A 23,221-nucleotide genomic window follows, 5' to 3' on the forward strand; every position below is an offset into this window, starting at 1 on the left:
AAGCTGCCTTCTGTATGGAAGACAACTGTCCTTCAGCAGGGAGAGGCTGCCCAGTCACTGGTGGACCCCACCAGCCTGAGACACATGCCTCCTCTCCAGGCAATCTGGGGGCTGTCTTTTAAGAACAATTTTCAGTAACACATTTTCATGTTGGTTAAAAAAAAACGTGACCTTCTATGCCACTTTTGGAAGATGAGGAAGAATAACAAAAGTTTAATCTTTATGATGCTTATTAAAGTGGTTTTTATAAACTAGCCAGACAGGTATCACCCGTGCACATGCATGATCACAGGTACAGCTCTCCTGAAGGTTTTCTATTCAACGTCCTGGCATCCCAGAGACTCAGATGATGAGGGGAGTCATGCTGCCTTTTCACTTCCCCCTAGCCTAAATGGCACAAAGTGAGGACATTTCAGTGCTACATTCTACATAAACGTGGTGGTCTTTTACAATAGAATACAGTGACTGTGCCTAGACCTATTTGGGGTGCAGACTAAAAATCATTTACTTTTACATGCCACCAAAAGGTATTAACATATTTATGAGAATCGTATATTGGCATGGATGACTTCAAGATATTTTGTACTGACTAAGTATCAGAGCCACATACTGATTTTGCAGGAGTGCCTTCTTCTACGTCCTTTTGAAAGCCTGCCTTGACGTAATTGGCAGGAAGAGTGTAAAAATGAATTCAGAACAGAGCACACTGTAGCAGAAAACACCAGCCAAATGTGATCCCTGTGCTTATTTTTTCGTATTTGTCAGATACATGGGCTCTTCAAAAAAGTGTATGGAAAGAGAATATTATGAAAAAAAAAATCTCTACATATTTCAAAATGTTCTGCACCAAAACAGACTCACATTAAACAAACTTTTTCATGCCCCCTTATAAATAGGTTTATTCCTAAAAGAAAAAAAAAAAAAGAATTGAGTCACTTGGAAAATGATCATATAACAAAAATTTACTTTTTGATCTATCAAGATGTTACTGCTATATTCTTGCCAAAGGGAACACTTTTCTGAATAGTCTCAGGTAGTGGCCCCCATCACATAAATCCATATTTGAAGAGCCCACATGCAAAAGAGCACTGGTGGGCCAAGCTTACTCAAATTTTTGGACAATCTGTAGGTTATACAAGCATTTTTGTTATGCTGTTTCTTCTCATCCGGTACTCTGAACATTCCATGAATCACTCTGCTTTTCCATTACTATTATATGGAAACCTCTCAATGTGTTTTTTGACCTTAAAATTGCTATATAGGGCTGGATCATTACGAATTAACATCATGTTTTAAAATAATGTTGAAAAAGAAGGGTGAAACTAATGCCATTAAAAATTAATGAATAAAACACCTGGAGAAACTAGTGCCAAATTAATTTTTTGTGTTTCACTGTAAGCTTCTGCCTTAATATCACGGTTTAGTATCACTTTTCCAAATAAGGCCACTCACAACTTTGCTGTTCAAATTATTCTAAAAAAGAAAATGGCGTATAAACACTCAAGCTAGGGCCACTCAGCGTATGTGTGGTAGGAAGAATGGCACTGTGGTTACTGTTTATCTAGAAAAATATGCTGTACTTGGGTAGGAGAATGGGGCCAGAAACAATTAAATAGCTTTCGTGACAATTCTGAAATGTGATCCCAAACAGCAAAGTATAAAACACCACCCAAAGTATTTGTAAAATATACATGCAGGACAGCTGTTGAAAGTCTCGTATAGCACACAGTTGTTAAAATAAAAAAATTCCCAAAAGTTAAAAAAGAAACTTTCATAGGAAAAAAACGTTGAAACAAGAATTATAATTTAAAAATGGATACATGAATGTGACTAGTGCTGAAAATAGGAATGACCCTAAGTCTTAACATATTCCTGGTTTACATCTTCAGAATTTTTTAATCGCTCTTAAAAGCTGGAGCCAGCTCTAGGAGGCAGCCTGGGAGCTGTACCTTTCCCTCGTGCCGGATCGCGGAGACAGGTGTGGCTTCCTCTGCCTTTCTCCGTTTGTCCTCTTCCTCGTCCCGCTCCTCCTCGGCCTTTTTCTCCGGAGTCACAGTGGTGATCAAGTTGGTCTGAGAGATGCCCTTTGTTGTGGCGTACTGGCCAGTACCAACCTCTGCAGCAGACACAGAATCCTTCATGTATATTTCATGGTTTTCATTCACTGATGCTAAAAGCAAATACAATTGGAGAAAAAAAAATCTGAAATAGTTAAGTCGGAAGACAGATGCACAACACCAGTTTTCCCATTACTGGGAAAAACAAAACAAAACACCAAAACATATCATCATGGAATCAGCAGTGCAGGTACCTTCATCTAAGCACTACCATACACTCGTCTTTCTGCATTTCCTAAGCCACTGTTTTCAAACTTATTTGAATACTCATGTCTGTATTCTGGCAGAATAATTTTCATCCATTGTCAGGCTCTCTGGTGAGAGAGCGTATGAGGGTGGACGTGAGTGGAAGGATGGAAGCTGAGGCTGAGCTGCTGCCGAGTTTGTTACCCCTTGAATGGCAGGGCACCAGCACTGGGCACCTAATGGCAAGTTCTACAACTAATAAGCAGTATTTGCAGTAGACACTTAACTTAATACACTTGATCTTGAACATATCTTTTTTGTTACTGTTTTTTGAGAGGTTTTTGCTATAGGGTGCGTGTGCTCACCAGAAAGACAGAGACAGAGAGACAGAAAGCGAGAAATCACCCCCCCTCTAGGGGGGATGGTCACGCTGCAGTCCCTTCTCAGGATCTTGGGCATGCACACACACGTGCCCGGTGTGAGTTTAAGCCACCAGGTCTGGGACTTGAACCGTGGTTGACTACATGAGAGTCCAGCGACATAGCGATTACGCCAACTGCTGGTCCCTGATCTTGAACATATCTTTGGAAATGCCATTCACCAAGGACCACTGAATTGTTTTTATTATTGTTATTATTAACATTGAGGAGTCTTTCAGTCTTATAAAAGTCCCATGGATAACAATGAAAATTAACCATCTTGGCAAAGACTGTAAAATTCATATGGCAATTCTGTTCAACTAAAGTGTATGTTCCAATAGAAATGTTTTAATTTCTACTGCATTTTGAATAGACTACCATGATATGCATAAACATTCATTCCTCACTAATATTCTGGGAAGACAAATGTTGCTGAATGAAATTCATGCAAACGCGAAGCATGCAAACACAAGAGATATATGAAAGAGCCTTTCATCCCAGCTAAAATATCTTTGTGAAAGAGATGCTTAATTCAATTAAATTTGAAAATATGGTACTCATTATGTTAGGTTTTAGATATCACAAAATCTATTAAAACTTATAAATACTGCTTTTGAAATACAGCCACTAATCACAGACAAAATATACTCTGCATTCATAGTTTAAGAATTCTAAAACATAAATAAAAGGATTCTGAAGTGAAATCCTTTCTCAAATCCTTTTAATAGCTAAACCACTTCACCTAAATAGCTTCACCAAGATATTTTATATCTCTTTATACTGATGAGAAAGCTCCTATGAGTCAGTTTCCTAATGGACCAGGTAGGCTGGTCTATGAAAGATGCAACTTGGCAAAAAGCAGTTTATGCCCCAACATGCAGTCATAGTGCCCAGCTCAGCAGCAGCAGAAAACATACTAGAATTGGCAGGACCACCACCAAGAGTGAAAGACAACACATACTAACATCACTTTTGGGCAGAGAGGAAGAGATAGCATGATATTAGTACATTGATTTCACAATTGTCTTCTGTCTTCTTAGCAGTCATTATCACAAAAAGGTCATGACAAAAACAATCATCACAACAAATGTGTTTCCTTGGGTGCATATCATTGAACAAAGTGGATGACATTTAGGGAAAAAGGTGCTATTCTACAAAACTTCCTTAAGTACTGATTTACAGAATATACAAATAGTTAGCAGAAGTTCTCCAAAGGAAAAAGACAAGTAAATGGAACAAAACAGAAAGAAAAATTTCAATGTGAATGTGGATACTTCAGTATCTTAATTTATTTCAAAAACAATTCTAACTAGTATTTTATTCCAAAGAGTGGGCTTTTGCAATCTCTTAGAAGATACAAGATGGCATTTAAATTCCCAAGCCAGGTCACAAAAACCTATGAAGAATATTTATCAATATAATTATTGAGATGTTTGAAATTACATCTATAGTAAAAGTGCTTTCACGTATAAGGAGGGGTCCTCAAAAAGTTCATGGAAAAGGCATACGTTAATTTTTTTTGCACCCAAATAAACTTACATTTTAATTCCACTTTCCATAAACTTTTTGAAATCTCCTCTTTTATGTTATTTACTCTTTGTAATAATCCTACTGGAATAAGTCGAAGCTACCCTTGCTTCCATTTTACAGATGACTAAAACCAAGACCCAGAGAGTAAAACCATTTGCCAGCTGTGGGGACACGTTTAAGAGAGAGAATCTGAGGTGTGGGGACATGCTCTGAGCAAACACCACCTGCTCTTTTGGGGTTTGGCAGAACCTTGTAACTTGTCTTTCCCTGACCTTGGCTGCAGACAGAGCAAGGGTGGAAATTACTAGGGGCGTTCCAACAGACACATCTGATGGACTTCAAGAAACATCTTGACCCCAGTTAGTAAAATCCAATCCCTGCTCTGGATCTGAAAGGTTCTTTAGACTTCCCTGGGTGTGGTGGTGCACTCCTTATAGAGAAATTCTTTAGCTCCTTCCCCACACCTAACAGCTAGTTTTCTCTGCATTAGAAAAGAAGATGAGATTTTCTCTTGATGGGATTATCACCAAGGGATACACCTGGCCTGGTATGACTAAGCTCTCATAGATTTGTTAATTGCTTCTTATTGTCTGTAACCTGGCAACCAATCTATGAAGTATCATGAAACATACATGTGTAATGTCTCCTTGTACTATAAAGACGTCCAGTTCATCTGGGCATCTGGGCGGCACAAGTTGCTTGGGCTACCTAGGCTCAGGTTGCCTGTGTCCATTTCTACTCTATCTCTTTGTCTCATTTTTTCTGCTTCTTCCATAATAACACCAAACCCTGAGGTGGACGCCGACAGCCAGCCAGGACAGACAGAGGGTGGAGGGGCCTAGACTTCATTCTCGATTTACCTACTCCAGAGGACTGTTGTTCCCCTTTCACTAGTAATGTGCATAACACAGCACTAATAATACAATTTTGATTTCTTCTATAAACTGCTATAAAGTATTATTAGGAAAATACAATCTCTTTTAGTCAAGGAGTACCTGGCTCATCAACCACGTGGGAGTATGGGAAAAGAGGAAGGGAGACCTGAGACTGTCTTGAACAGAGGCAAAAACATAGGGAGGGAATGACCCCAAATTTGTAACTTTTATTGTTATGAATGTTTTTGCTTATTATTAAAATCATACATACAAGTCAGAAACTCCTAACTCTTTTTATTTGCACCTACAAAATAACTAATCTCCAAGTGCTCTGAATTAGAAGACAGAGGCCTGGCTGTGCCTTGGACCCTAAGTTAAGTATTACTTCAGCTGGCATGCCTTGTAGCACAAAGTACACCTCTATATTACTATGGGGAGTAATACAGTACTGTCTGGTAAAGCAACAGCTGACTAAAAACTATTACTATTATTCTAAAAAGGTTATTTGAGTGATTATCCTTCTGTTTCACTCATTTGACTCACACATTTGACTTAACAGTAGAGAACACTCACACATCAATGTCCCCTCAGTCCATCTGCTGTAGTAATTATTATTAACGAAGAGAATTTAACTCAGAGCCCTTTGCTCTATCAGTTGAATGTCATCCTTTCTACCAGTTATTATCAGCTAAGTGAGAAAGGTCACATTTTATTCATAAAATGTTTTTAGAAACAGATAAATTTAGCTTCCAGTTTTCTTTCTGATACAAATAGTCGGCAACCAACCTGCTAATCACTTGATTTGCCATGAAAAGAACCAAATTACTTATGAAGTATGTGACTACTATATTTAGAATTTCTTCAAATTCAGAGTGCCAGCTTCTGAAGGCAATGCTCTTCATTCTCTAAGTTCATTCTTTTATGTAATTTTACATAAATCTACCAATAATAATCACTAGACTGACAAAGGCATTAAGGGAGGAGGGGCTTAAAAATGTGCCTCAGTCAGAAACCAACAACTGCTTTCCAATTCATAATAACCAAGAGGATCTTGGTCTAAATTTAATTCTTAGAGGACTTGGTTATTGAAAGGTCACGATGGTTTCATACCCCTTTTTCAGTTGCTACAAGCAATCATTAATGGCCAGAAAGTGACGCCTACCTCCATCCAGGCTGCGAGACATGGTATAACGTTTGCTGGATGAGCGTTCAAAGTAAGGCGCTGGGCGATCTATCAATGCACTGGCTCTTCTCGTTTGGGCTTGCGTTCTGCCGCTATAGCGGAACTTGGAACCCAAGGTTAGGAATTTCTTTGGAGGTGCTTCTGGTAGCAACAGTCTATAAAGATACAAAAGAAAAACACCAAAAAGACAAATAAATCAAACAATAATAATGCTTTTCAAAGCTTTTTACTCTGAGAGGTAGTATGTTTTGTATGTCAACAGTTTAACATACTACTTGCAAATAAATTAATTTTGTAAGTATCAACTCTCACAGTATACATCAATGAGAGATGTTATAGAGAGGATATAAGTAAAACAGTTTGGGTTGGACTAAATGACTTTAATAACCCATGCAAGTGGAAAATCCATAGTTCTGTAACTACAAACAGCAATTAAACAGGTGATGTTTGTGAAGAAGAGGAGTGATAATTTGTTATGTTGTAGGCACAAATCTGTGCACTTAGTGCGTCATATGGGTAAAGGAATCTATAGCACTGAGAAATGACTGAACTAGTAAGGAATGGACTGGACACCAGATGTAGACATCTTACGCAAATAATAAAAGACACTAAATAGAGGGAATGGGGCAAATAAAAGCACATTAAGGAAAATCCTTCAAATTTAGCCAGAAGTTCTTTTAAGATTTCCTAACAATAAATTTGGTGGCAATGAACTTGAAGGAAGGAGAATATGGCTATATTCTTCTCGACAACTTTTCCTACTGTAAGCAACTCCAATTATTCTAATTCTTCTTTAATGAAAAAAACTATAAAGATTTCTACCTACCTAAAAAATGTATGGTGTTCAACACATACTTTCCATAAACGCTTGGCAGCTCGATGGTTTGGCAGTTAAAACCCAATGGTACTTTCAAATTGTTCAAACTAAAAAAAAAAAAAAATATATATATATATGTATACACACACACACACACACACACAAACACACACACAATCAAGTTTGGAATGAGGAATAATAGAAGTTCTGTAAACAACTTCCAAAATCACATTGCCACCCAGAATTCCTTTCTTTATTCACTAAATCAATTGCTATGCGCAGAATTCATTCTGCATACCATTCATTTAAAAGATCCTACCATATCTATCCCCTTAAAATGTTGCAGGTATAGAAAACCATTTAATGCCTGTAGCAAATGTTTTCTGTACAAGAATGGATCTTATGAAAACTAAATACAAAAATGAAGGTATTTGCATCTTCTCCAGAAATCAATTTGTTTTGACCTCATTATTATTATTATTATCATTATTATTATTATTTCAGGTTTTTGCCATAGGGTGTGTGAACTCAACGGAGAGAGAAACAGAGAAAGGGAAAGTGAGATGGGGGGGGGTGACCACACTGTAATCCCTTCTCCTCCATTTTCCTCTCAAGATTTTGGGCACATAGGCATATATGCCCCACGTGATTTTCAAGTCACTGGGTCCAGGGCTGGAGCCATGGTCACCATATGGGATTCCAGTGCCTTAACCACCACGCCATCTGCTGCCCCCAAGCCTTACTTTTATGATTTCTTAATGACACAATGATTTCACTGGAATATATAGAAATTAATAAAATGTTGAGAGACAGTCTATAGCATTCTTAGAAATGACATTTTCTCTTAGTATATGGCCAAGAAATATGTATACTTCCTCCATATTTGATGACTTGGTGTCAGATAAATCTGACTTTGTGTGTTACACCACAGTCTATCATGTTAAATGCTTGAATCTGTCTATATTATCCATAAAATCAGAGACTGGGTGAACATATTTTGATATTTTCAGCATGTATATTTTACATGATACTCTATCAGCTATTTGAATTTTTTTTTGAAAATTTTTGCTATAGGGCATGTGCACTCACCTGAGAGACAGAAAGAGACAGAGAAACAGAAAGCAAAGAATCACCCCTAAGCGGGGATGGCCATATTGCAACCCTTTCTCCTTCATTCCTCTCAGGATTTTGGGTATGCATATACATGTGCCTAGCCTGAGTTTCAAGCCACCAGGTCTAGGACTTGAACCACAGTCGACCATGTGGGAGTCCAGTGCCTTAACCACTATACAACCTATTGTCCCCAAGCCATTTGATTTTTCAAGGTAAAATATCTGATTTGATTTTCTGTGTAATACATCTTAATATAATCTTTACAAATGATAAGTTTTAATTTTATGAAGAAAGTATTCATTAGGCCACCAGGGGGCAATCATCTTAAACAGTAAGCCTTCCAAAAGAGCACACAACAACCAAACTATGTACGGAATTAATAGCAAAAGTAATTAATGTGGCAAAGAAACAAGGTGAAGAGTCAAATACATGGCATGTGAGAGAGAATGACACTGGACCTATTTCTTGTTGGCTGAGGATGACTGAGAGAATTGGGAAATACATCTCACGGTACTCCAACTGCAATCTCTTTTTCTTTTCTTATGCACACTGGACACCATGTGTAGACGTAAAAATCGCTTTTGTTCAACAGACACAGTCAATTGACGAGCCAGGATTTTTATGGGTCTTGACTGCACCATCATTCGTTTATTTATCCTGCCGTGAATGCGGACCACATGCTGCTGTGGGAGTCCAGCAACATAACCATGACGCCATCTGTTGGTCCCCTTTCATCCTGTTTCTAAGATCTACTGGTTTGACCCCTGAAACCTCCTTCTTGAATTTGCTCCCTCCATTCTATTCCCAGAGCCTTTGCCCTAGTTTAGGTCTTGTCATATCACATTACTAAGCAATGAAATTTCATCAAGAAATCCTTCATTTCCAAGTATTCATCTAGTTTTGTCACATTCTGATTTAAAACCTTCCATGGCTCACTGTCATATACTGATTCATCAACTTTCCCTCCGGCCTCTTCCAATACTAAGCTCATCCTATGTCTATAGAATATCATCTTTTTGAATCATGAGCTTATGAAAAAAAAAGTGTGTGAGTCTGTTTCTCTGCCAAGCTTAAGGACTGGACTAAGGTTATTATGTGTCTTTCCATTTCTAATACCCAATGTGTGCCTGGCAATAAATAGCTGCTCACTTAATAAATGTTCAACGACATTGTATGCATACATATTGGTTATCAATTCAACATACAATCTGCAAGATATATTTTTAAAACACTACAATATCAGGTATTTATACGAAAATCTTCCAGATTATTGTAATCATCTCTGACAAGTATGATTTTATATTCACTAAACATAATCACTTTCTTTATATTCTGATGTTTAAACTGCATTTTCCATTAAGAAATGCCAAAGGAGAGGTAGAGTTTAAAGACAAGAGGTAACTATGTTTTTCCAGAAAATATTCAAAGACATAAAGGAGCTGAAGCCTCTGAACTTTGACTGTACTCATTAGATCAACCACATCAATTAGAAATTGAGGTACTTAGTAATGCTCCCTTAAGCAAAAAAAGCAGCTATTGTTTACAAACCACTCAACAGGATATAACTATACATTAATCATAGAAGATGTTGCCCAAGTAGTAGGGATTAGTTAACGGTTTGGATTCTTTCATTAGCTTTTCTGATTAAAAAAAAAAAAGAAGTGAAAGTATACTGGACATATATTGGGCTGTGCAATATTTACATTATTCACACTCAGCATCCCTTGTTATAATCTTCCTTATTCTTGAAGCATATTATTTCTAAGGTATTCAATCCAGGTCAACCAGATTTGCAGGCCAAATAAAAAGGGCAGGAAGAATGAAACACTGGATACACAGAATAAGATCTATTCACCAAAGCATGAGGTAGACAACAAATAATTTATGCATCTTGATTTTATATAAAAATATGCTTTTAAAAACTCTTTGGATTAATGCATGCAGTGGTAAAAAACTGGAGCAACATAATAAAGAAGAGCACGTTTTATTTGTAACTGTTTCTTAGACAAGATTACAATAAATTCTCTCAGGCATTTAGAGGTAATTCACCATGCTCAGACCTTGTGAGCAGATAATTTAAATTTTTGTTTGCCATCAGAGACCTTTCTTCTCAAGGACAATGCAAATGTGGGTATACATACCTCCCCTGGCCGGATTTTAATGTAAAAGTTGTTCCGTTTGTATGAAATTTTTAGAACCTTGGGCCAGGCAAATCTGTTTATTCGCAGTCGGTCACGATAGATCAACAGACCACTTGCACAAACTCCTAGCATAATTTCTACTCCTTCTGAATCCTGGAAAAAAGCAGCAGCAAACAACAGATCAGTATCTCATTTTCATACACCTTCAGCTAGGTACAGAAATATTTAAAATTCCCTGACAGAACCTATATTGACCAACTTAAATATAAAAAATACTGCAGCCATGCTTTAAACATTACCATTAAATAATAGTTTTTTTTTTAAAGAGTTTTTTTTTTTTTTTTTACTATAGGGCTTGTGCACTCACCAGACAGAGACAGACACAGAGCCAGAAAGCGAGAAATCACCCCCTCAAGGGGGATGACCACGCTGCAATCCCTTCTCCTCCATTCTCCTCTCGGGATCTTGGGCACGCACGCACAAGCGCCCGGGGTGAGTTTTAAGCCACCGGCTCCGGGACACGAACTGCGGTAGACTACATGGGAGTCCAGCAACATAGCCATTATGCTAACTGCTGGTCCCAATAATAGCTTTTTAATAAAGGTATTTATCATGGTGAAGATTTGTTAGAGTAAATCTGCCCACTCAAGTATCATAGCCTTATGACATAAATCCAGCAAACAGAGAAGGTCAAGCACAGGAAGGTGTGTTAATGACAGTAGCACTAACAGCCAGTTTTTATGTACTGAGCACCAGGCCCTGTACTAACTGTTCTCTGTATATAACTCTTTTAATCTTGACTATGCATATGAAGAGAGTCGCTATTATTATTTCCATTTTACAGATGAGAAAATTGAAGTATGGAACACCAGCTGAACATGGGCATCCCGGTTCTAGCGGCAGTATTCCTAAAGATAGGAATACTGAGAGAGTCCCTACCTTCACTTTGAGTATTTTGGATTTTGTTCCTCTGGAAAGATCCTTGGATCATTTTAACATTGCCAGAGTAAAATTTAGATACAAGAGAGATTTTTAAAAGTATTAGTGTATTTCCCACTCAGCCCCTGCCCCCACATGTGCCAACACGCTGTCTGGTGATAATCACGTTAACAATATGCTTACGCATATTAGTAAATATAATAGTTTACATATGTGTATAGTTTAAAAAGAAACCAAAGTAGGATCACACTAAAACTGTGGTGTGTTTTTGCTATTTGTACATTTTACCATTAAGCAATTTCTTAGGGATGTATGATGTCTAGAGGTAAACAGAGAGGGTATTCAATGCTTAGGAGATACATTATATAGAGTCTATCTCCCTTAAATGTTGTACACCATTCAAACCAGGGTAAAACCATGGTGGAGATGAAGCTACCGGATGGCACAGTGGAAATGCAAGGGAACCCACAAGGGAAAGGTCCTGCGTTCTCATCCCAGGACCTCCTTGAGCACACCAAGCACACACAGGTGTGCTGGTGATCTTGGCTGGCTAAGACTGGGGTGGTTCATGCTGAGTATGTCTAGCTCTCTCTCATGGAATAAATAAACTTAAAAAAATAAAAAGGAGAAATGCAGGACTGGATGTGAGGTACAGAGCCCACCCCTTCTCCCATTGGTTGATGGAAGCAAGGGAAAGAAAGGGTCAGGGCTAGCCACACACAAGAGGCTATACTCAGGTCTTCTGTCATACAATCAACAGGGCTTTGCATCAGACAGATACAGGCAAACCTGACAGAGTCTCCACACTGAGATCCTCCCCCAGCCTCAGCCAGCCCAGATCATGCACATGTGTTGTTGTGTTGTGCCTGGTGTGCAGGGAGACCTTGGGATACAAATCTGGGACGCTCCCAGACAGCCTCAGCATCACAGAACATTGTGCTACCCCTGTGCCACCCCTGCTGCCATCAGGTTATTATTACTATTTTCTTATAAATACAGAATATGAGTTTATGAAATATGCCTTCAAGTTACAAAGGGAAAGAATATCTAAGACCCTTTCTATTGCTATCCATTTTTAGGAGGTTTACCTATTAGTGCCTTTGAATCCTAAGAAAACAGCACTTCTTCACGAGGAAGATGAGGTACGCCTCAAGTCTCCTCTTCTTGTCCCTCACAAGGTACACGTCTGTGTGCTCAAATCAATCTGTTATCTCTATCGCACCCCTTAGCAAACAGCACTGAAATAACCTCCCACTTATCTTTCTCTCTGCGGCTGTGTGCAGACTGAGAGGAGAAACTCTTGTTTACTTTCGTAGCGTTTTAGGCAGCAAAGGGTCTATCACGCATGGACAGAGAGTCTTTGAAAATGTCATGGAAATGCATGCTATCAAGAAACTACTCATAAATCTCAGATTTTTGGGCATCAAAATAAACTCATACTTTAATTCTATTTTTTGATGAGCTTTTTGAAGCCCCTTGTTTAAGTCATTACATGTTAGGTGAAAGAAAAGATGAAGGTGAAAGAAAAGATGAAGGCAAAATGCAATGGCAGGAAGAGCAGGTTTTAAATTGGATGAAAGTCTCCATTTCTTTAACAGCACAGTAATAAGAAATGACACCTTTATATCAAACTTTCTGCCACAGCCCAGAGTATTGAGGCTAGTTTGATGAATCATTTCAATTAAAAGATAAAACAACAGAGTCGGCCTCATAGGACAGTGGTTAAAGGGAGCCAGATCCCACATGATTGACCGTGGTTTGACTCTCAGCTCTGGCATCTCGAGAGGCGCACCAGTTGTAAATGTGTGTTCCCCAAATCCTGATGGGAACAAAGAGTGGAGAAGTAAAAGGAACTGGGGCATGACCACGCCTCATTGAGAAATGCTTTCTCTCTGGCAAGCACACACACCCTCTGGCAATAAAAATCATAAATAAAAAATAGAAGCTATAACAACGGTCTTTCTTGGGGACACATGCATTTCACTATCAATAAATGCATTTATGTCCCTTTTATCTGGGAGACTTGGATAGCCTCAGTCTATCATAATGAAGATAAAGTGGTGTACTATAGCCTTAATTTAAAAATCACTCTTCAAATGTTGCCATCCTTCAGTATCACTTGGTTCATGGGATATCTGATATAAATTTATATCCACATTTTAGAATCTTACATGGAATAGGTGCGTCTGACAAGTCTATGAAGACTGACATTAACAAACAGGCAGAAACAGACTTCCTAAGAAAAAACATGGTGTTTAGAACAGGTTTTCAAAAACACGTTTAGAATACGCTTTCTACAACATAGGACCTTCATCTAATATGGTATTTATTCTGTGTACAGAGCTGTGGAGTCCAAGTTCACAATCCAGAATTTTAAAATGGATCATCAAGCACAGGGGCTTTCATAACATCAATAGAAGAAAGCATCTTGCTTATAACCGGAAATTAGCTCTAATTTAATTCAGTAAATTTCCTTCTTGAAATGATGGAGTAGGACTGCATGAGAAAATGGAGTCTATAACTGAATCATTTGTCATACTTACTATTCAGATAAAATCCTATAATGGGCTGCATTTGCACTTCCTTAATTCTCTTTCTTTTTAATTGGCATAATTTCAAAATCATATTATGGAACAACAAAGCAGCCATCTATTTTAATGCAGTAGCTATAGCAATGTTAAGCAATTATATTTTTAATAACAGGAACACTGATCAGTATTGAGTTGTACTTCCCTAAATGTATACCCTAACCTTTTTAAAATTTTTTTCTGGGCAGTAAGTAAATCAGACTGTACGATGTTACTTCAACAAAGCTTTAGATTCACTCAAATTCTCAGGCTACTTTCATCACCTTCTTGTTTCCTTATCTTTAAGCTACCTAGGGGAAAACTCTAGAAAAAATGTTAAAATTTTAACATCTGTCCTTATTTTTTAAATTTTATTTATTTATTTCATGAACAAGAGAGGGTCAGAGTCAGAGAGCCAGAATTCCTAATGGGTCTTGACACCCAGTTCACTCCCATGGTCTGCCTGCCTTGAATCATGGGAAGGCATGTGCCAGTGTACTCTGGGAGGTGTCTGGATATGAACCCAGAACCTTCCCATGTGGGTCAGTCTCACAGAGGGCTGCATTTTACCACTGTGCACCATCTGGCTCTCTTAATTTGATTTTGAAATCCTCATCCTACCATATATCTTGCATAAACCAGGCAACATCTTTTTTCTCTAAGTAAAAAGTAAGTGAAAAGTGTAATAATAATCCAGCAGGTAAACAGAACTACACTGCAGATGTAATTATGCTCAGATGTCAAAGAGCTTGGCACCTGATGGACCAGCACATCCCTGGTATAAGCCCCAGGTGAGGCTCTGGGAGTTTGGTAGTACTCAGGTCTTGGGGCCGCTCTCCCTGTGTGATGCACACAATCCACAGACCAAACCAATCAAACCCGTATTATTCCAATGACCACCAGTTTCCTGCTCCAATGCTCCCCAACTGCTGACCAAAGAGTGGTTTGACTTCCAGTGTCAACTGAACCTACCGACCATAGATTTTCCCCCTATGATCATTAGGGTTATGGAGATGTCTGCTTAAACAAAGCTGGCAGAAATTCTCTTCACTTCTAGGCCCTTACATGTGTCTTAAACGTGACTGTATAAGACACGTACTTGCTTGGAAGCCTACAATTACATGTTTTTGAGTCCCAGTCCATGATTAACTCTGTCAGAGCTCAGACACACATCCCTAAAGCGATGTTATCTTGTCAGTCCCACTCAGATGAAACTATCTCTGATCTTCAATCACTGAATTTTTAAACACTGCTGAAGTATCAGAATTCATATCGAGAATCCTAACAAATTTCATATGTTTGTTGATAAAAGTTTTTATTGAAGTTCCCCTATATTTCCATAGTACTTCTCTTCATGGCTATTTAAATAGTAGACTAGTGGATCAGCCCTGTGGCCTGGTGGTTAAAAGAGTCAGGTCCCACATGGCTGAAGGTAGTTCAAATTCCAGCCCTGGTGGGTTGAGAAACATGCTGGGTAGGTATACATGTGTGCCCAAAATCCTGACAGGATGGAGAAAGGGAAAAGAAGGGACTGCAGTGTGGTCACGTCCCATCAGTGGGGTACCTTTTCCCTTTCTCTGTCTCTCTCTGGTGAGTGCATGTGCCCTCTGGCAGTTTAAAAACCAGAATAACTCATAGCCTAGTAACAAGTCTACATTTCCATTTTCTCAATGCTGAGAAATTCAGAGATTCTAGAAAAAGCATGAAACAAGCTGCTCTATGTATCTAACCATACACCCATTACCCTTTCATATTTTAATTCCAACGTTTTGCTTTCAAGACGCTGTACCAAGAAAGGTACCAGTCAATGTCCCTGACTGCACCAGTCAATGACACAATCCTTAGCCTGAACGGCTAATTTTAGTTGAACTTTAGGGTAACAACCTTATTTCAAAGGAATACTGATTTGACAAAGGACCTAAACTTTAGAGGCAGAGTTATTCACACTTAACATGAACTTACTGAGAGCCTGATGGTGTCCAGAGCAGTGTTACAACATTATGTGGCACATAATATATGTGACCTTGAGTCTGGGACAATTAGCCAACTTTAGATAGACAGGAAAGTACACAACAGTCCACACAAATGGGAACATGCAGACACAAGGACTGACAGGAGCAATGGGCATGTGTTGGCACAGAATGGGAGACAGGGATGTGACGGGAATGTGAGGCGAACTAAGAGCTTGGGCTGAAAAGGTAAGTTCCTGACTGCATCAACAGGAAATCAAAGGCCTTGCTCACTGCACCTTTCTGTAGGCTGAGCCCACAAGTAACACAGATCTGAGGCATGAGGAGCAAACTGCTCAGCAAATATCAGAGTCAAATTTGTTTTATCATGGAGTAAAGCTTAAGAGGCAAACACAGACGGGAATCTCTGAGGTTTTCATTTAGTGTAACTGAAGTAAATATCAGCACCTTACAGCAATAACTACCTAGGGTTAGATATAATGAAATTGAAAGTTTGTGGTTTGTAAAATGCATACCTTGGCATGATGTAAGTCTACCCCATACATGGATAGTTTTTTGGCGTTTTCCAAGAAATGCATCTCTGCTTCTGCTGGAGTCATTCCCCTGATAAGGAAAACAATGGATTAAAATGTTGCTTTTTGTTTTTATCAGAATTAAACTTTGAAAACAACTGTTTTTCCTTTACCTGGTGGGGCTGTAAGATTTCCCACTTTGCTCCTTGTTATCTAATAAAAAAGCTCTCATCAGCAGATATATGCTCTGCACAGGCAGAGATATGGAAAAAGAGTAGCAAGGAAAATGGCTTTAAAGAAGACAATACAAATGAACACCTGGATGTTCTGAGTGAGAGCTCACCTATCCTAGAACTTGACCAGGTATAGATTCTCACTCTGCTAAAGGCCCATCCTTAATACCAAACTAATACTGGAAGGAGAGGTTTGAGGAAGGAATGCTCACTCATCAAGGCATCACTTTAAATGAAAGCCACTCACCGGTGGCTCTTGTGCAGCTCAATCACTTTGTCTTCCAGTTCTTTAGTGTGGTTTGGTGCAAAGCGGAACTCACTGATGTAATCATTCCCACATTCGTCTGGGTCATAGTCCCCAAGTTCTGACTGCACTGTGTAGGAGCCCAGCAGAGCAAGGGTCACAAAGGAGCAGGGCAGTCTTCCTGACACGATGTCGTCTCGCAGTTGTAAGCAGAGGTAGTACCTTCCAGGTGCCAAAGGGCAAACCAAAAGCAGTATTAGGATTGAAGAAAAGGTGCTCACTCAGTATAAAAGGTGGATAAACCATAAAACAGGGTTTTATTAATAAAGCACACAGTAAAAGGAATCTAAACACATATTCCTATAACATCTTCTAAATGTTAAAACTAACATTTCAAAATAAAATAAACTTTCAAAGTCAAAGTGTCCTCAACATATGTCCATAAATCTTTGGGTAGGGTCATTGTAATATAAAAATGATGCTCTTAAATATAATCATTGAGCCCCAACTAGCCTTATGAAGTCTCATTTTGATATCTAGAAGACAGGTGTTGCCATGGGGCCATGACTGACTTCAGGTAAATCAAGCAGCTACGTCTACATAAACTCTGCCCTCATATCCCTGAATTCCTGATGAGATAGTCTCTTTACAGTCATTTCTCCTGTGCTAAATTCTCATTTAAAAAATTTAGATAGCTTCTTAAAATCTAACTGATATGAAGTGTAACTCTGGAATTATTACCTTAAAATTTAGGAATCTTGTCACTGTAAGTACAGGCTTTTTTAAAAAAAGATTTATTCTATTTATATTATTATGTTTTAATTAGCTATAGGGCACATAAATCACCAGAGCAAGACACACACAGAGAGAGAGAGAGAGAGAAAGTGAGAAAGCGAGCCACCAGGTCCGGGACTCAACTGCGGTCTGCCATGTGAGAGTCCAGCACCTTAACCACATCAGCTGCTGGCCCCTGTATGTATAGTTTTAAATTGAAGAAATATGAAATATTTTCCAAATAAATGCTAGCATTTGTTATCAAATGAATATCTCTGTTTATGGATGATTTGTCTTCTCTGTTATTTAGCTTTAAAGATTTCCAGATAAAATACTAACTGAAAATATCTCAAATTAAGTGTTAATATCAATGAGTTTAAAAAACACCTACTATGGTTTAGCACAGGTGTATGATAAAACACAACTTGTACTTTTTTTTTTAAAGAATTATTTTATTTATCTTTATTTATTTTAATTTGACGAGAGGAGAGAGAGAGAGAGAAAGCAAGCTGTGAGGTCCAGGACTCAAACCATGGTCTGCCATGTGGGAGTCCAGCACCCTCAACCACCTGCAGGTGGCAGGCCCTAACTTTTCATACAAAACATGAAATGCTAAAGTAGAAGACTACAAATTTCTCAAAGTGACTTGTAAGTATGACTTTAGGTTAGTGATATAAATAATTCAAATTAAAATTCATAAACATTTAGCACATTCCAAAGCATTATACAGGTAGACAGAAGGGCCAAGAATTAAAATTTCAAATCCAGGTATACATAAAATCTATAACCATGGGCTGGCAGGTGGGGTGGTAGTTAAGGCACCAGACTCCCATGGTTCGAGTCCCAGACCTGGTGACTTGCTTTCTCACTCTCCCTCTCTCTCTGCACAAAGTGAATAATAATAAAACAAATAAAACAAAATAATTATAAAAAACCCTCTATAACCAGAAATCAGTTATAAGTTTCTCAATATTTACTAAAAAGTATCTTTAAATAGGAAATAATAAATTTCTTGATTTAATACAAAAATAAATCCTCTGGAACTAAAGTGTACCCTTCTCCTAATAAGTCTGGTAAAATTATTTTTAATCACAGCAAGGTGACTGAAGCTGTTAGAATAATTTTTCTTTTCTTTTCATTTTTTTTTAAAGATAGATTTTTGCTATACAGTGCACCTGCTCACCAGAGAGACAGAGAGAAAAGAAAGAGACAGACAGAGACAGACAGAAAGAAATCATCCCCAGGAGGGATGGCCACAACACAATCCCTTCTCCTCTGTTCTCTCAGAAATTTGGGCATGCACACACATGCACCTGGACTGAGCTTTAAGCTTCTGGACTCCAACAGCAATTGCCTATGTGGGAGTCCAACAATGTAACCATTAGGCCATCTGGTAGTCCCAGTAATTTTTCTTTTCTGCAAAGACCTCCAAGAAGGATATGAAGCTTATAGAGGAAATCGTGCACACAGTGGACAAAATAGTTTTGACTAGTCATAAAGTTATTACCAAACAGTGAGAGTGACAGGGGCTCCAAGCAGAATGCAAAGAAGCCTCGAAGGACACATGGCAAACCAAGAGCAATGGGCTGAATGTGCCCTCTCCCCATTCCTGTGTGGAAATTCGATCCCCAAGATGGCAAGATGTGAGGGGAGTAGGAGTGTCACTGGGAGGGGATTAGGTCATAAACGTGAAGCCCTTATGCATGGGATTAATTCTCTCATAAAAAAGGCTGGAAAGAGACTCCCTTCCCACTTCCACCAAGTGAGGACACAGCAAGAGGGTCAGGTTGACAGCCTGCAACCTGGAGGCAGACCTTCACTAGACCCAGACCATGTTGGCACTCTGATCTACAACTCCCAGCCTCAGGAACTGTAAGAAATACATTTGTATTGTTTATAAACCATCTAGTCTACAGTATTTTGTTACAGCAGCCTGAACAGACTAAGACACTCAGTTCAATTTTATAAAGTGATCTCTTTTCATACTCAAAGCTCATTTCCCTACCTGGAATATTTTTATGTTTGATTCTTTTCTTAATGTCTTCCTTCCAGAAACCACATTAATCATTTTCCTTTATAGATGGGGCATAGATAATGAACTGTTAAACTGACCTGTGTTTATGCACATCTGTATGTGTGCACATGCACATCATTTTAAAAATAGCTGTCAAGAGCAGGCTGGTTATACAGAAAATGCAAGCATTTAAAGACATTTGCTGTCAGTTTTAAAGCAAAAACACTAAGAAATGCTCTATCACTTAAGGCTGAATCCCATCCAATATGGCTGTGGTGGGTGGATGACGGCATCTCCAGTCTGCATGTTTTCCCACCAAGGTCAGGCTGAAGGAGTTATCAGTTTAACACTAAAGATTCAACAGTGAACAGAGAGGATTTGCCAAATCTCATCAGATGTTTGCCCTCACTCATTTGTCTTTTGTTTGCCTTTGACATGAATAATTATAAGGCTACCAGACATAAGCATGTCACATCTAGAGCACTTAGGAGAAGCACAACTCTCCCAGTGGGCCTGCCCTTTCCATAGCCAATGCGGAAATACCTGGTGATATCTTCAGATAGCTGGGCGGGGTCTGGTGGGTAAAATTTCACATTAAATGAAAAGTGCCAAGCACCACCTGCAAGGAAGGGAAACAATTAGAATAAAACCTTAGAAAATCTTTGACTTACAATTCTAATTTATGGTCAGAACTGCCTTAAATGCCAAACATTGACACCCAGGCAACTTTTGATCATCAAAGAAAAATAGGGAAGTCTCTGTTACATGAAAGCCATAGGTAAGTCTGAAACCTCATCAAGTACTTTACCGGCACTTCTAACCAGTGAGGAAATTGACCAAGCTTCCTGCTTTTCTTAGGATCAAAGGTAAACCTTTCGAAGGAAAAATAGTGAACCATATGAATAAATATCAATCAGATAGCCTGGAATTGACCAGATTTGTTAAAGATTTCTAAGTAGCTTCCATACCGACACTATAGACATAACTCTCATTTTATTTTCCTTCCTACTAGGTAAAAATCTCATAATAATAAATGTCAGTTGAGTAGTCAACATTTTTTTTAATAGTTTTGTTAGAGGGCATGTGCACTCATCAAAGGAAGAGGGGGGAGAAAGTGAAAAATCACTTCTCCAAGGGGCATGATCATACTTCAATCTATTCTCCTCTCGGGAGTTTGGACATGTACACACACACACACACACACACACACACACACACTCAGTGTGATTTTCAAGCCACTGGGTCCAGGACTCGAACTGTGGTCAGCCATGTGGGAATGCAGCACATTGACCTTCACACCACCTGCTGGCCCCCATATTTTTATTTCATGGAAAGATTATGTTGTAGTAAATATTGCTTTAATAAGTGGGCTTCTCTATGACCTACTAAAAATTCTTTTATTCTTCAGGAAAATTTTTGATACAGATACCTGAGTGCATTTGCTGTGCATTACACCAAATTCTACACGTTCTTAGTCCATGATTGAGACTAATCCTCTTTATCTTTACATTTTGTTCTAATTTATTCTGTGACTCTACTAAGGCCACTTCAACAATGGAAAGTGTCAACTGGCTGTTAGTTTCCATCGTCCCTTAGATAATTTTGCTGGTAGAGCAAAGAACTGTATATAATTCCCAGATGTTAGCTCTCAGGTACCTACTCTCTGTATTGTCTACACCTATCCTTGAAACATCATAAAGCCCTACAGAGCTCCCTATTTCGTACTCAAAGCTCCACGTTTCATACTCCATATTTCATACTCAAAATACTTAATATTTCTCTCTCCCTCTCCTTTTTCTTTAAGGATTTTGCCATAGGGCACGTGTGGTCACCAGAGAGAGATGGGAGAGGGAGAGAGGAAAGCATGCCCTCCAGGGAATGGTCACACTACAATTCTCCTCCATTTCTCCACCATTTGTTATCCTATTTTTAGCAGTCTTTTTTTTTTTTTTTTTCTTTTTTCTTTTTTGGAGAGGTTTTTGCTATAGAGTGCATCTGCTCACCAGAAAGACACAGAGAGACACAGAGACAGAAAGGCCATCTCCCTCAGGGGGGATGGCCACACCACAGTCCCTTCTCCGTTTTCCTCTTCGGATCTTGGGCATGCACGCACATGCACCTGGCGTGAGTTCAAGCCACCAGGTTTGGGACTCGAACTACGGTTGACTACATGGGAGTCCAGTGACATAGCCATTATGCCAACTGCATAGTCTTATTTGGTTTTATTTTCTCATTGATCACTACTCTTTTCCCACTAAAATGGATCCCTTCAATACTTAACAACAGTCAGGTTCATGATGAGAGCTGGCTTTCCCCCAAGCAAGCTGAATTAAAACTATAGGATTAGTTATGGGAAATTGATTTACTGTCCTTTTATAATTTTTATCCACTTCAAAGTATGCCTTGAATCCAATAAATAGTTTAGCAATGTAATTAAATAATCTTATAATAAGTACAGGGTGAAAACTCTAAGTTGGAAACTAATAAGTAATAAAAGGTTAGGAAAGACATTTCAAATTAGAGGACTCTAAAGTACCTGAGGTGTTTGTTAAAAATGCCAATTCCTAGGCTGTACTCTGGAGATTTATAGTCCAGAGATTTGAAATACGGCCCAGGAATTCGTAGTTTAAATAAACTCTCTTGTGGTTCTACTAAGGTGGGTGTTGGGAGCACCTGTGACTATCATCACTATTAAATAATACTTTTCTATGGTTATTTAGCTCAAATAACTACAAGTCTTTTAGGACATTATTTAGAAACAATGGGAAAGTTTATAAAAACTATAATATATATCCCAATCAAGAAAAGAAATCCAGTCAAGTGGGGCATAAAAGAAATTAATGAGAAAGGCAGTTAGAGCTCAAATACAGCTCCCCTTAATGGACATGGCAGAAACAAACCAACCAGGAGGATGTGCTTATGCAATGAATGAGCTTGCAACCCTGTGTCTGCTCAGAGGATGGCCCTGGTTCGAAAGAGGAAATGAAACAGCTTGAACACATTAAAATGAATATTTCTATAATGCTGATGTAGGATTTTAAATTACAAATTTATGATAAATAGAAAACTGTGACACTGAAGAGAGCTCATTCTGATGAAAATTTCTACTTTTAGTCTTCTCTGTCTGCCAAATCTTAAAAGTTCTAAATATATTGCATTTCTATCGCAGAACTACTATATAATAAATACACTACACTTATAATTACAAAATTTGGTATATGTAGATATTATTAGATCTGGCATACATAAAAGATAACTAGAATTGGACTTTTTTTTTAACAGAACTTCAGTTTCAGAATTTATTATAAACTGATAACTTATAATCTGCTCATGATGTCCATTCTCTTAAAGATTTCATTCTAGAGACCAGCAGGTGGTGTGGTGGTTAAGGCATTGGTTTCTCATATGGCCGTATAATGGTTCAAGTCCCATGCCTGGCAGCTTGAAATTCACATGAGATATATGTACACAAAGGTGCCCAAAATCCTGAGAAGAGACTGGAGGAAAAGGGATTGCAATATGGCCATCCACCCTGGTGGAAGATTTCTCACTTTTGCTGTTTGTCTCTTTCTCTGGTGAGTGCACAG

At 38.5% G+C, this 23,221-nt stretch overlaps 1 protein-coding gene across 1 annotated transcript in view; it reads right to left on the bottom strand.

The window, feature by feature from the left end:
* The window catches only part of EPB41L3 (erythrocyte membrane protein band 4.1 like 3), a 116,283-nt gene that overhangs the window by 32,545 nt on the left and 60,517 nt on the right, over positions 1-23,221 (bottom strand). The window contains 7 exon segments of the mRNA XM_027771051.1: positions 1,950-2,170; positions 6,290-6,465; positions 7,137-7,234; positions 10,382-10,534; positions 16,373-16,460; positions 16,850-17,068; positions 20,178-20,253. Of these exon segments, the coding sequence (XP_027626852.1) occupies positions 1,950-2,170; positions 6,290-6,465; positions 7,137-7,234; positions 10,382-10,534; positions 16,373-16,460; positions 16,850-17,068; positions 20,178-20,253 (1,031 nt within the window).

Source organism: Tupaia chinensis, unplaced genomic scaffold (genome assembly GCF_000334495.1).
Source record: "Tupaia chinensis unplaced genomic scaffold, TupChi_1.0 Scaffold000180_1, whole genome shotgun sequence".
NCBI classification, from domain to species: Eukaryota; Metazoa; Chordata; class Mammalia; order Scandentia; family Tupaiidae; genus Tupaia; species Tupaia belangeri.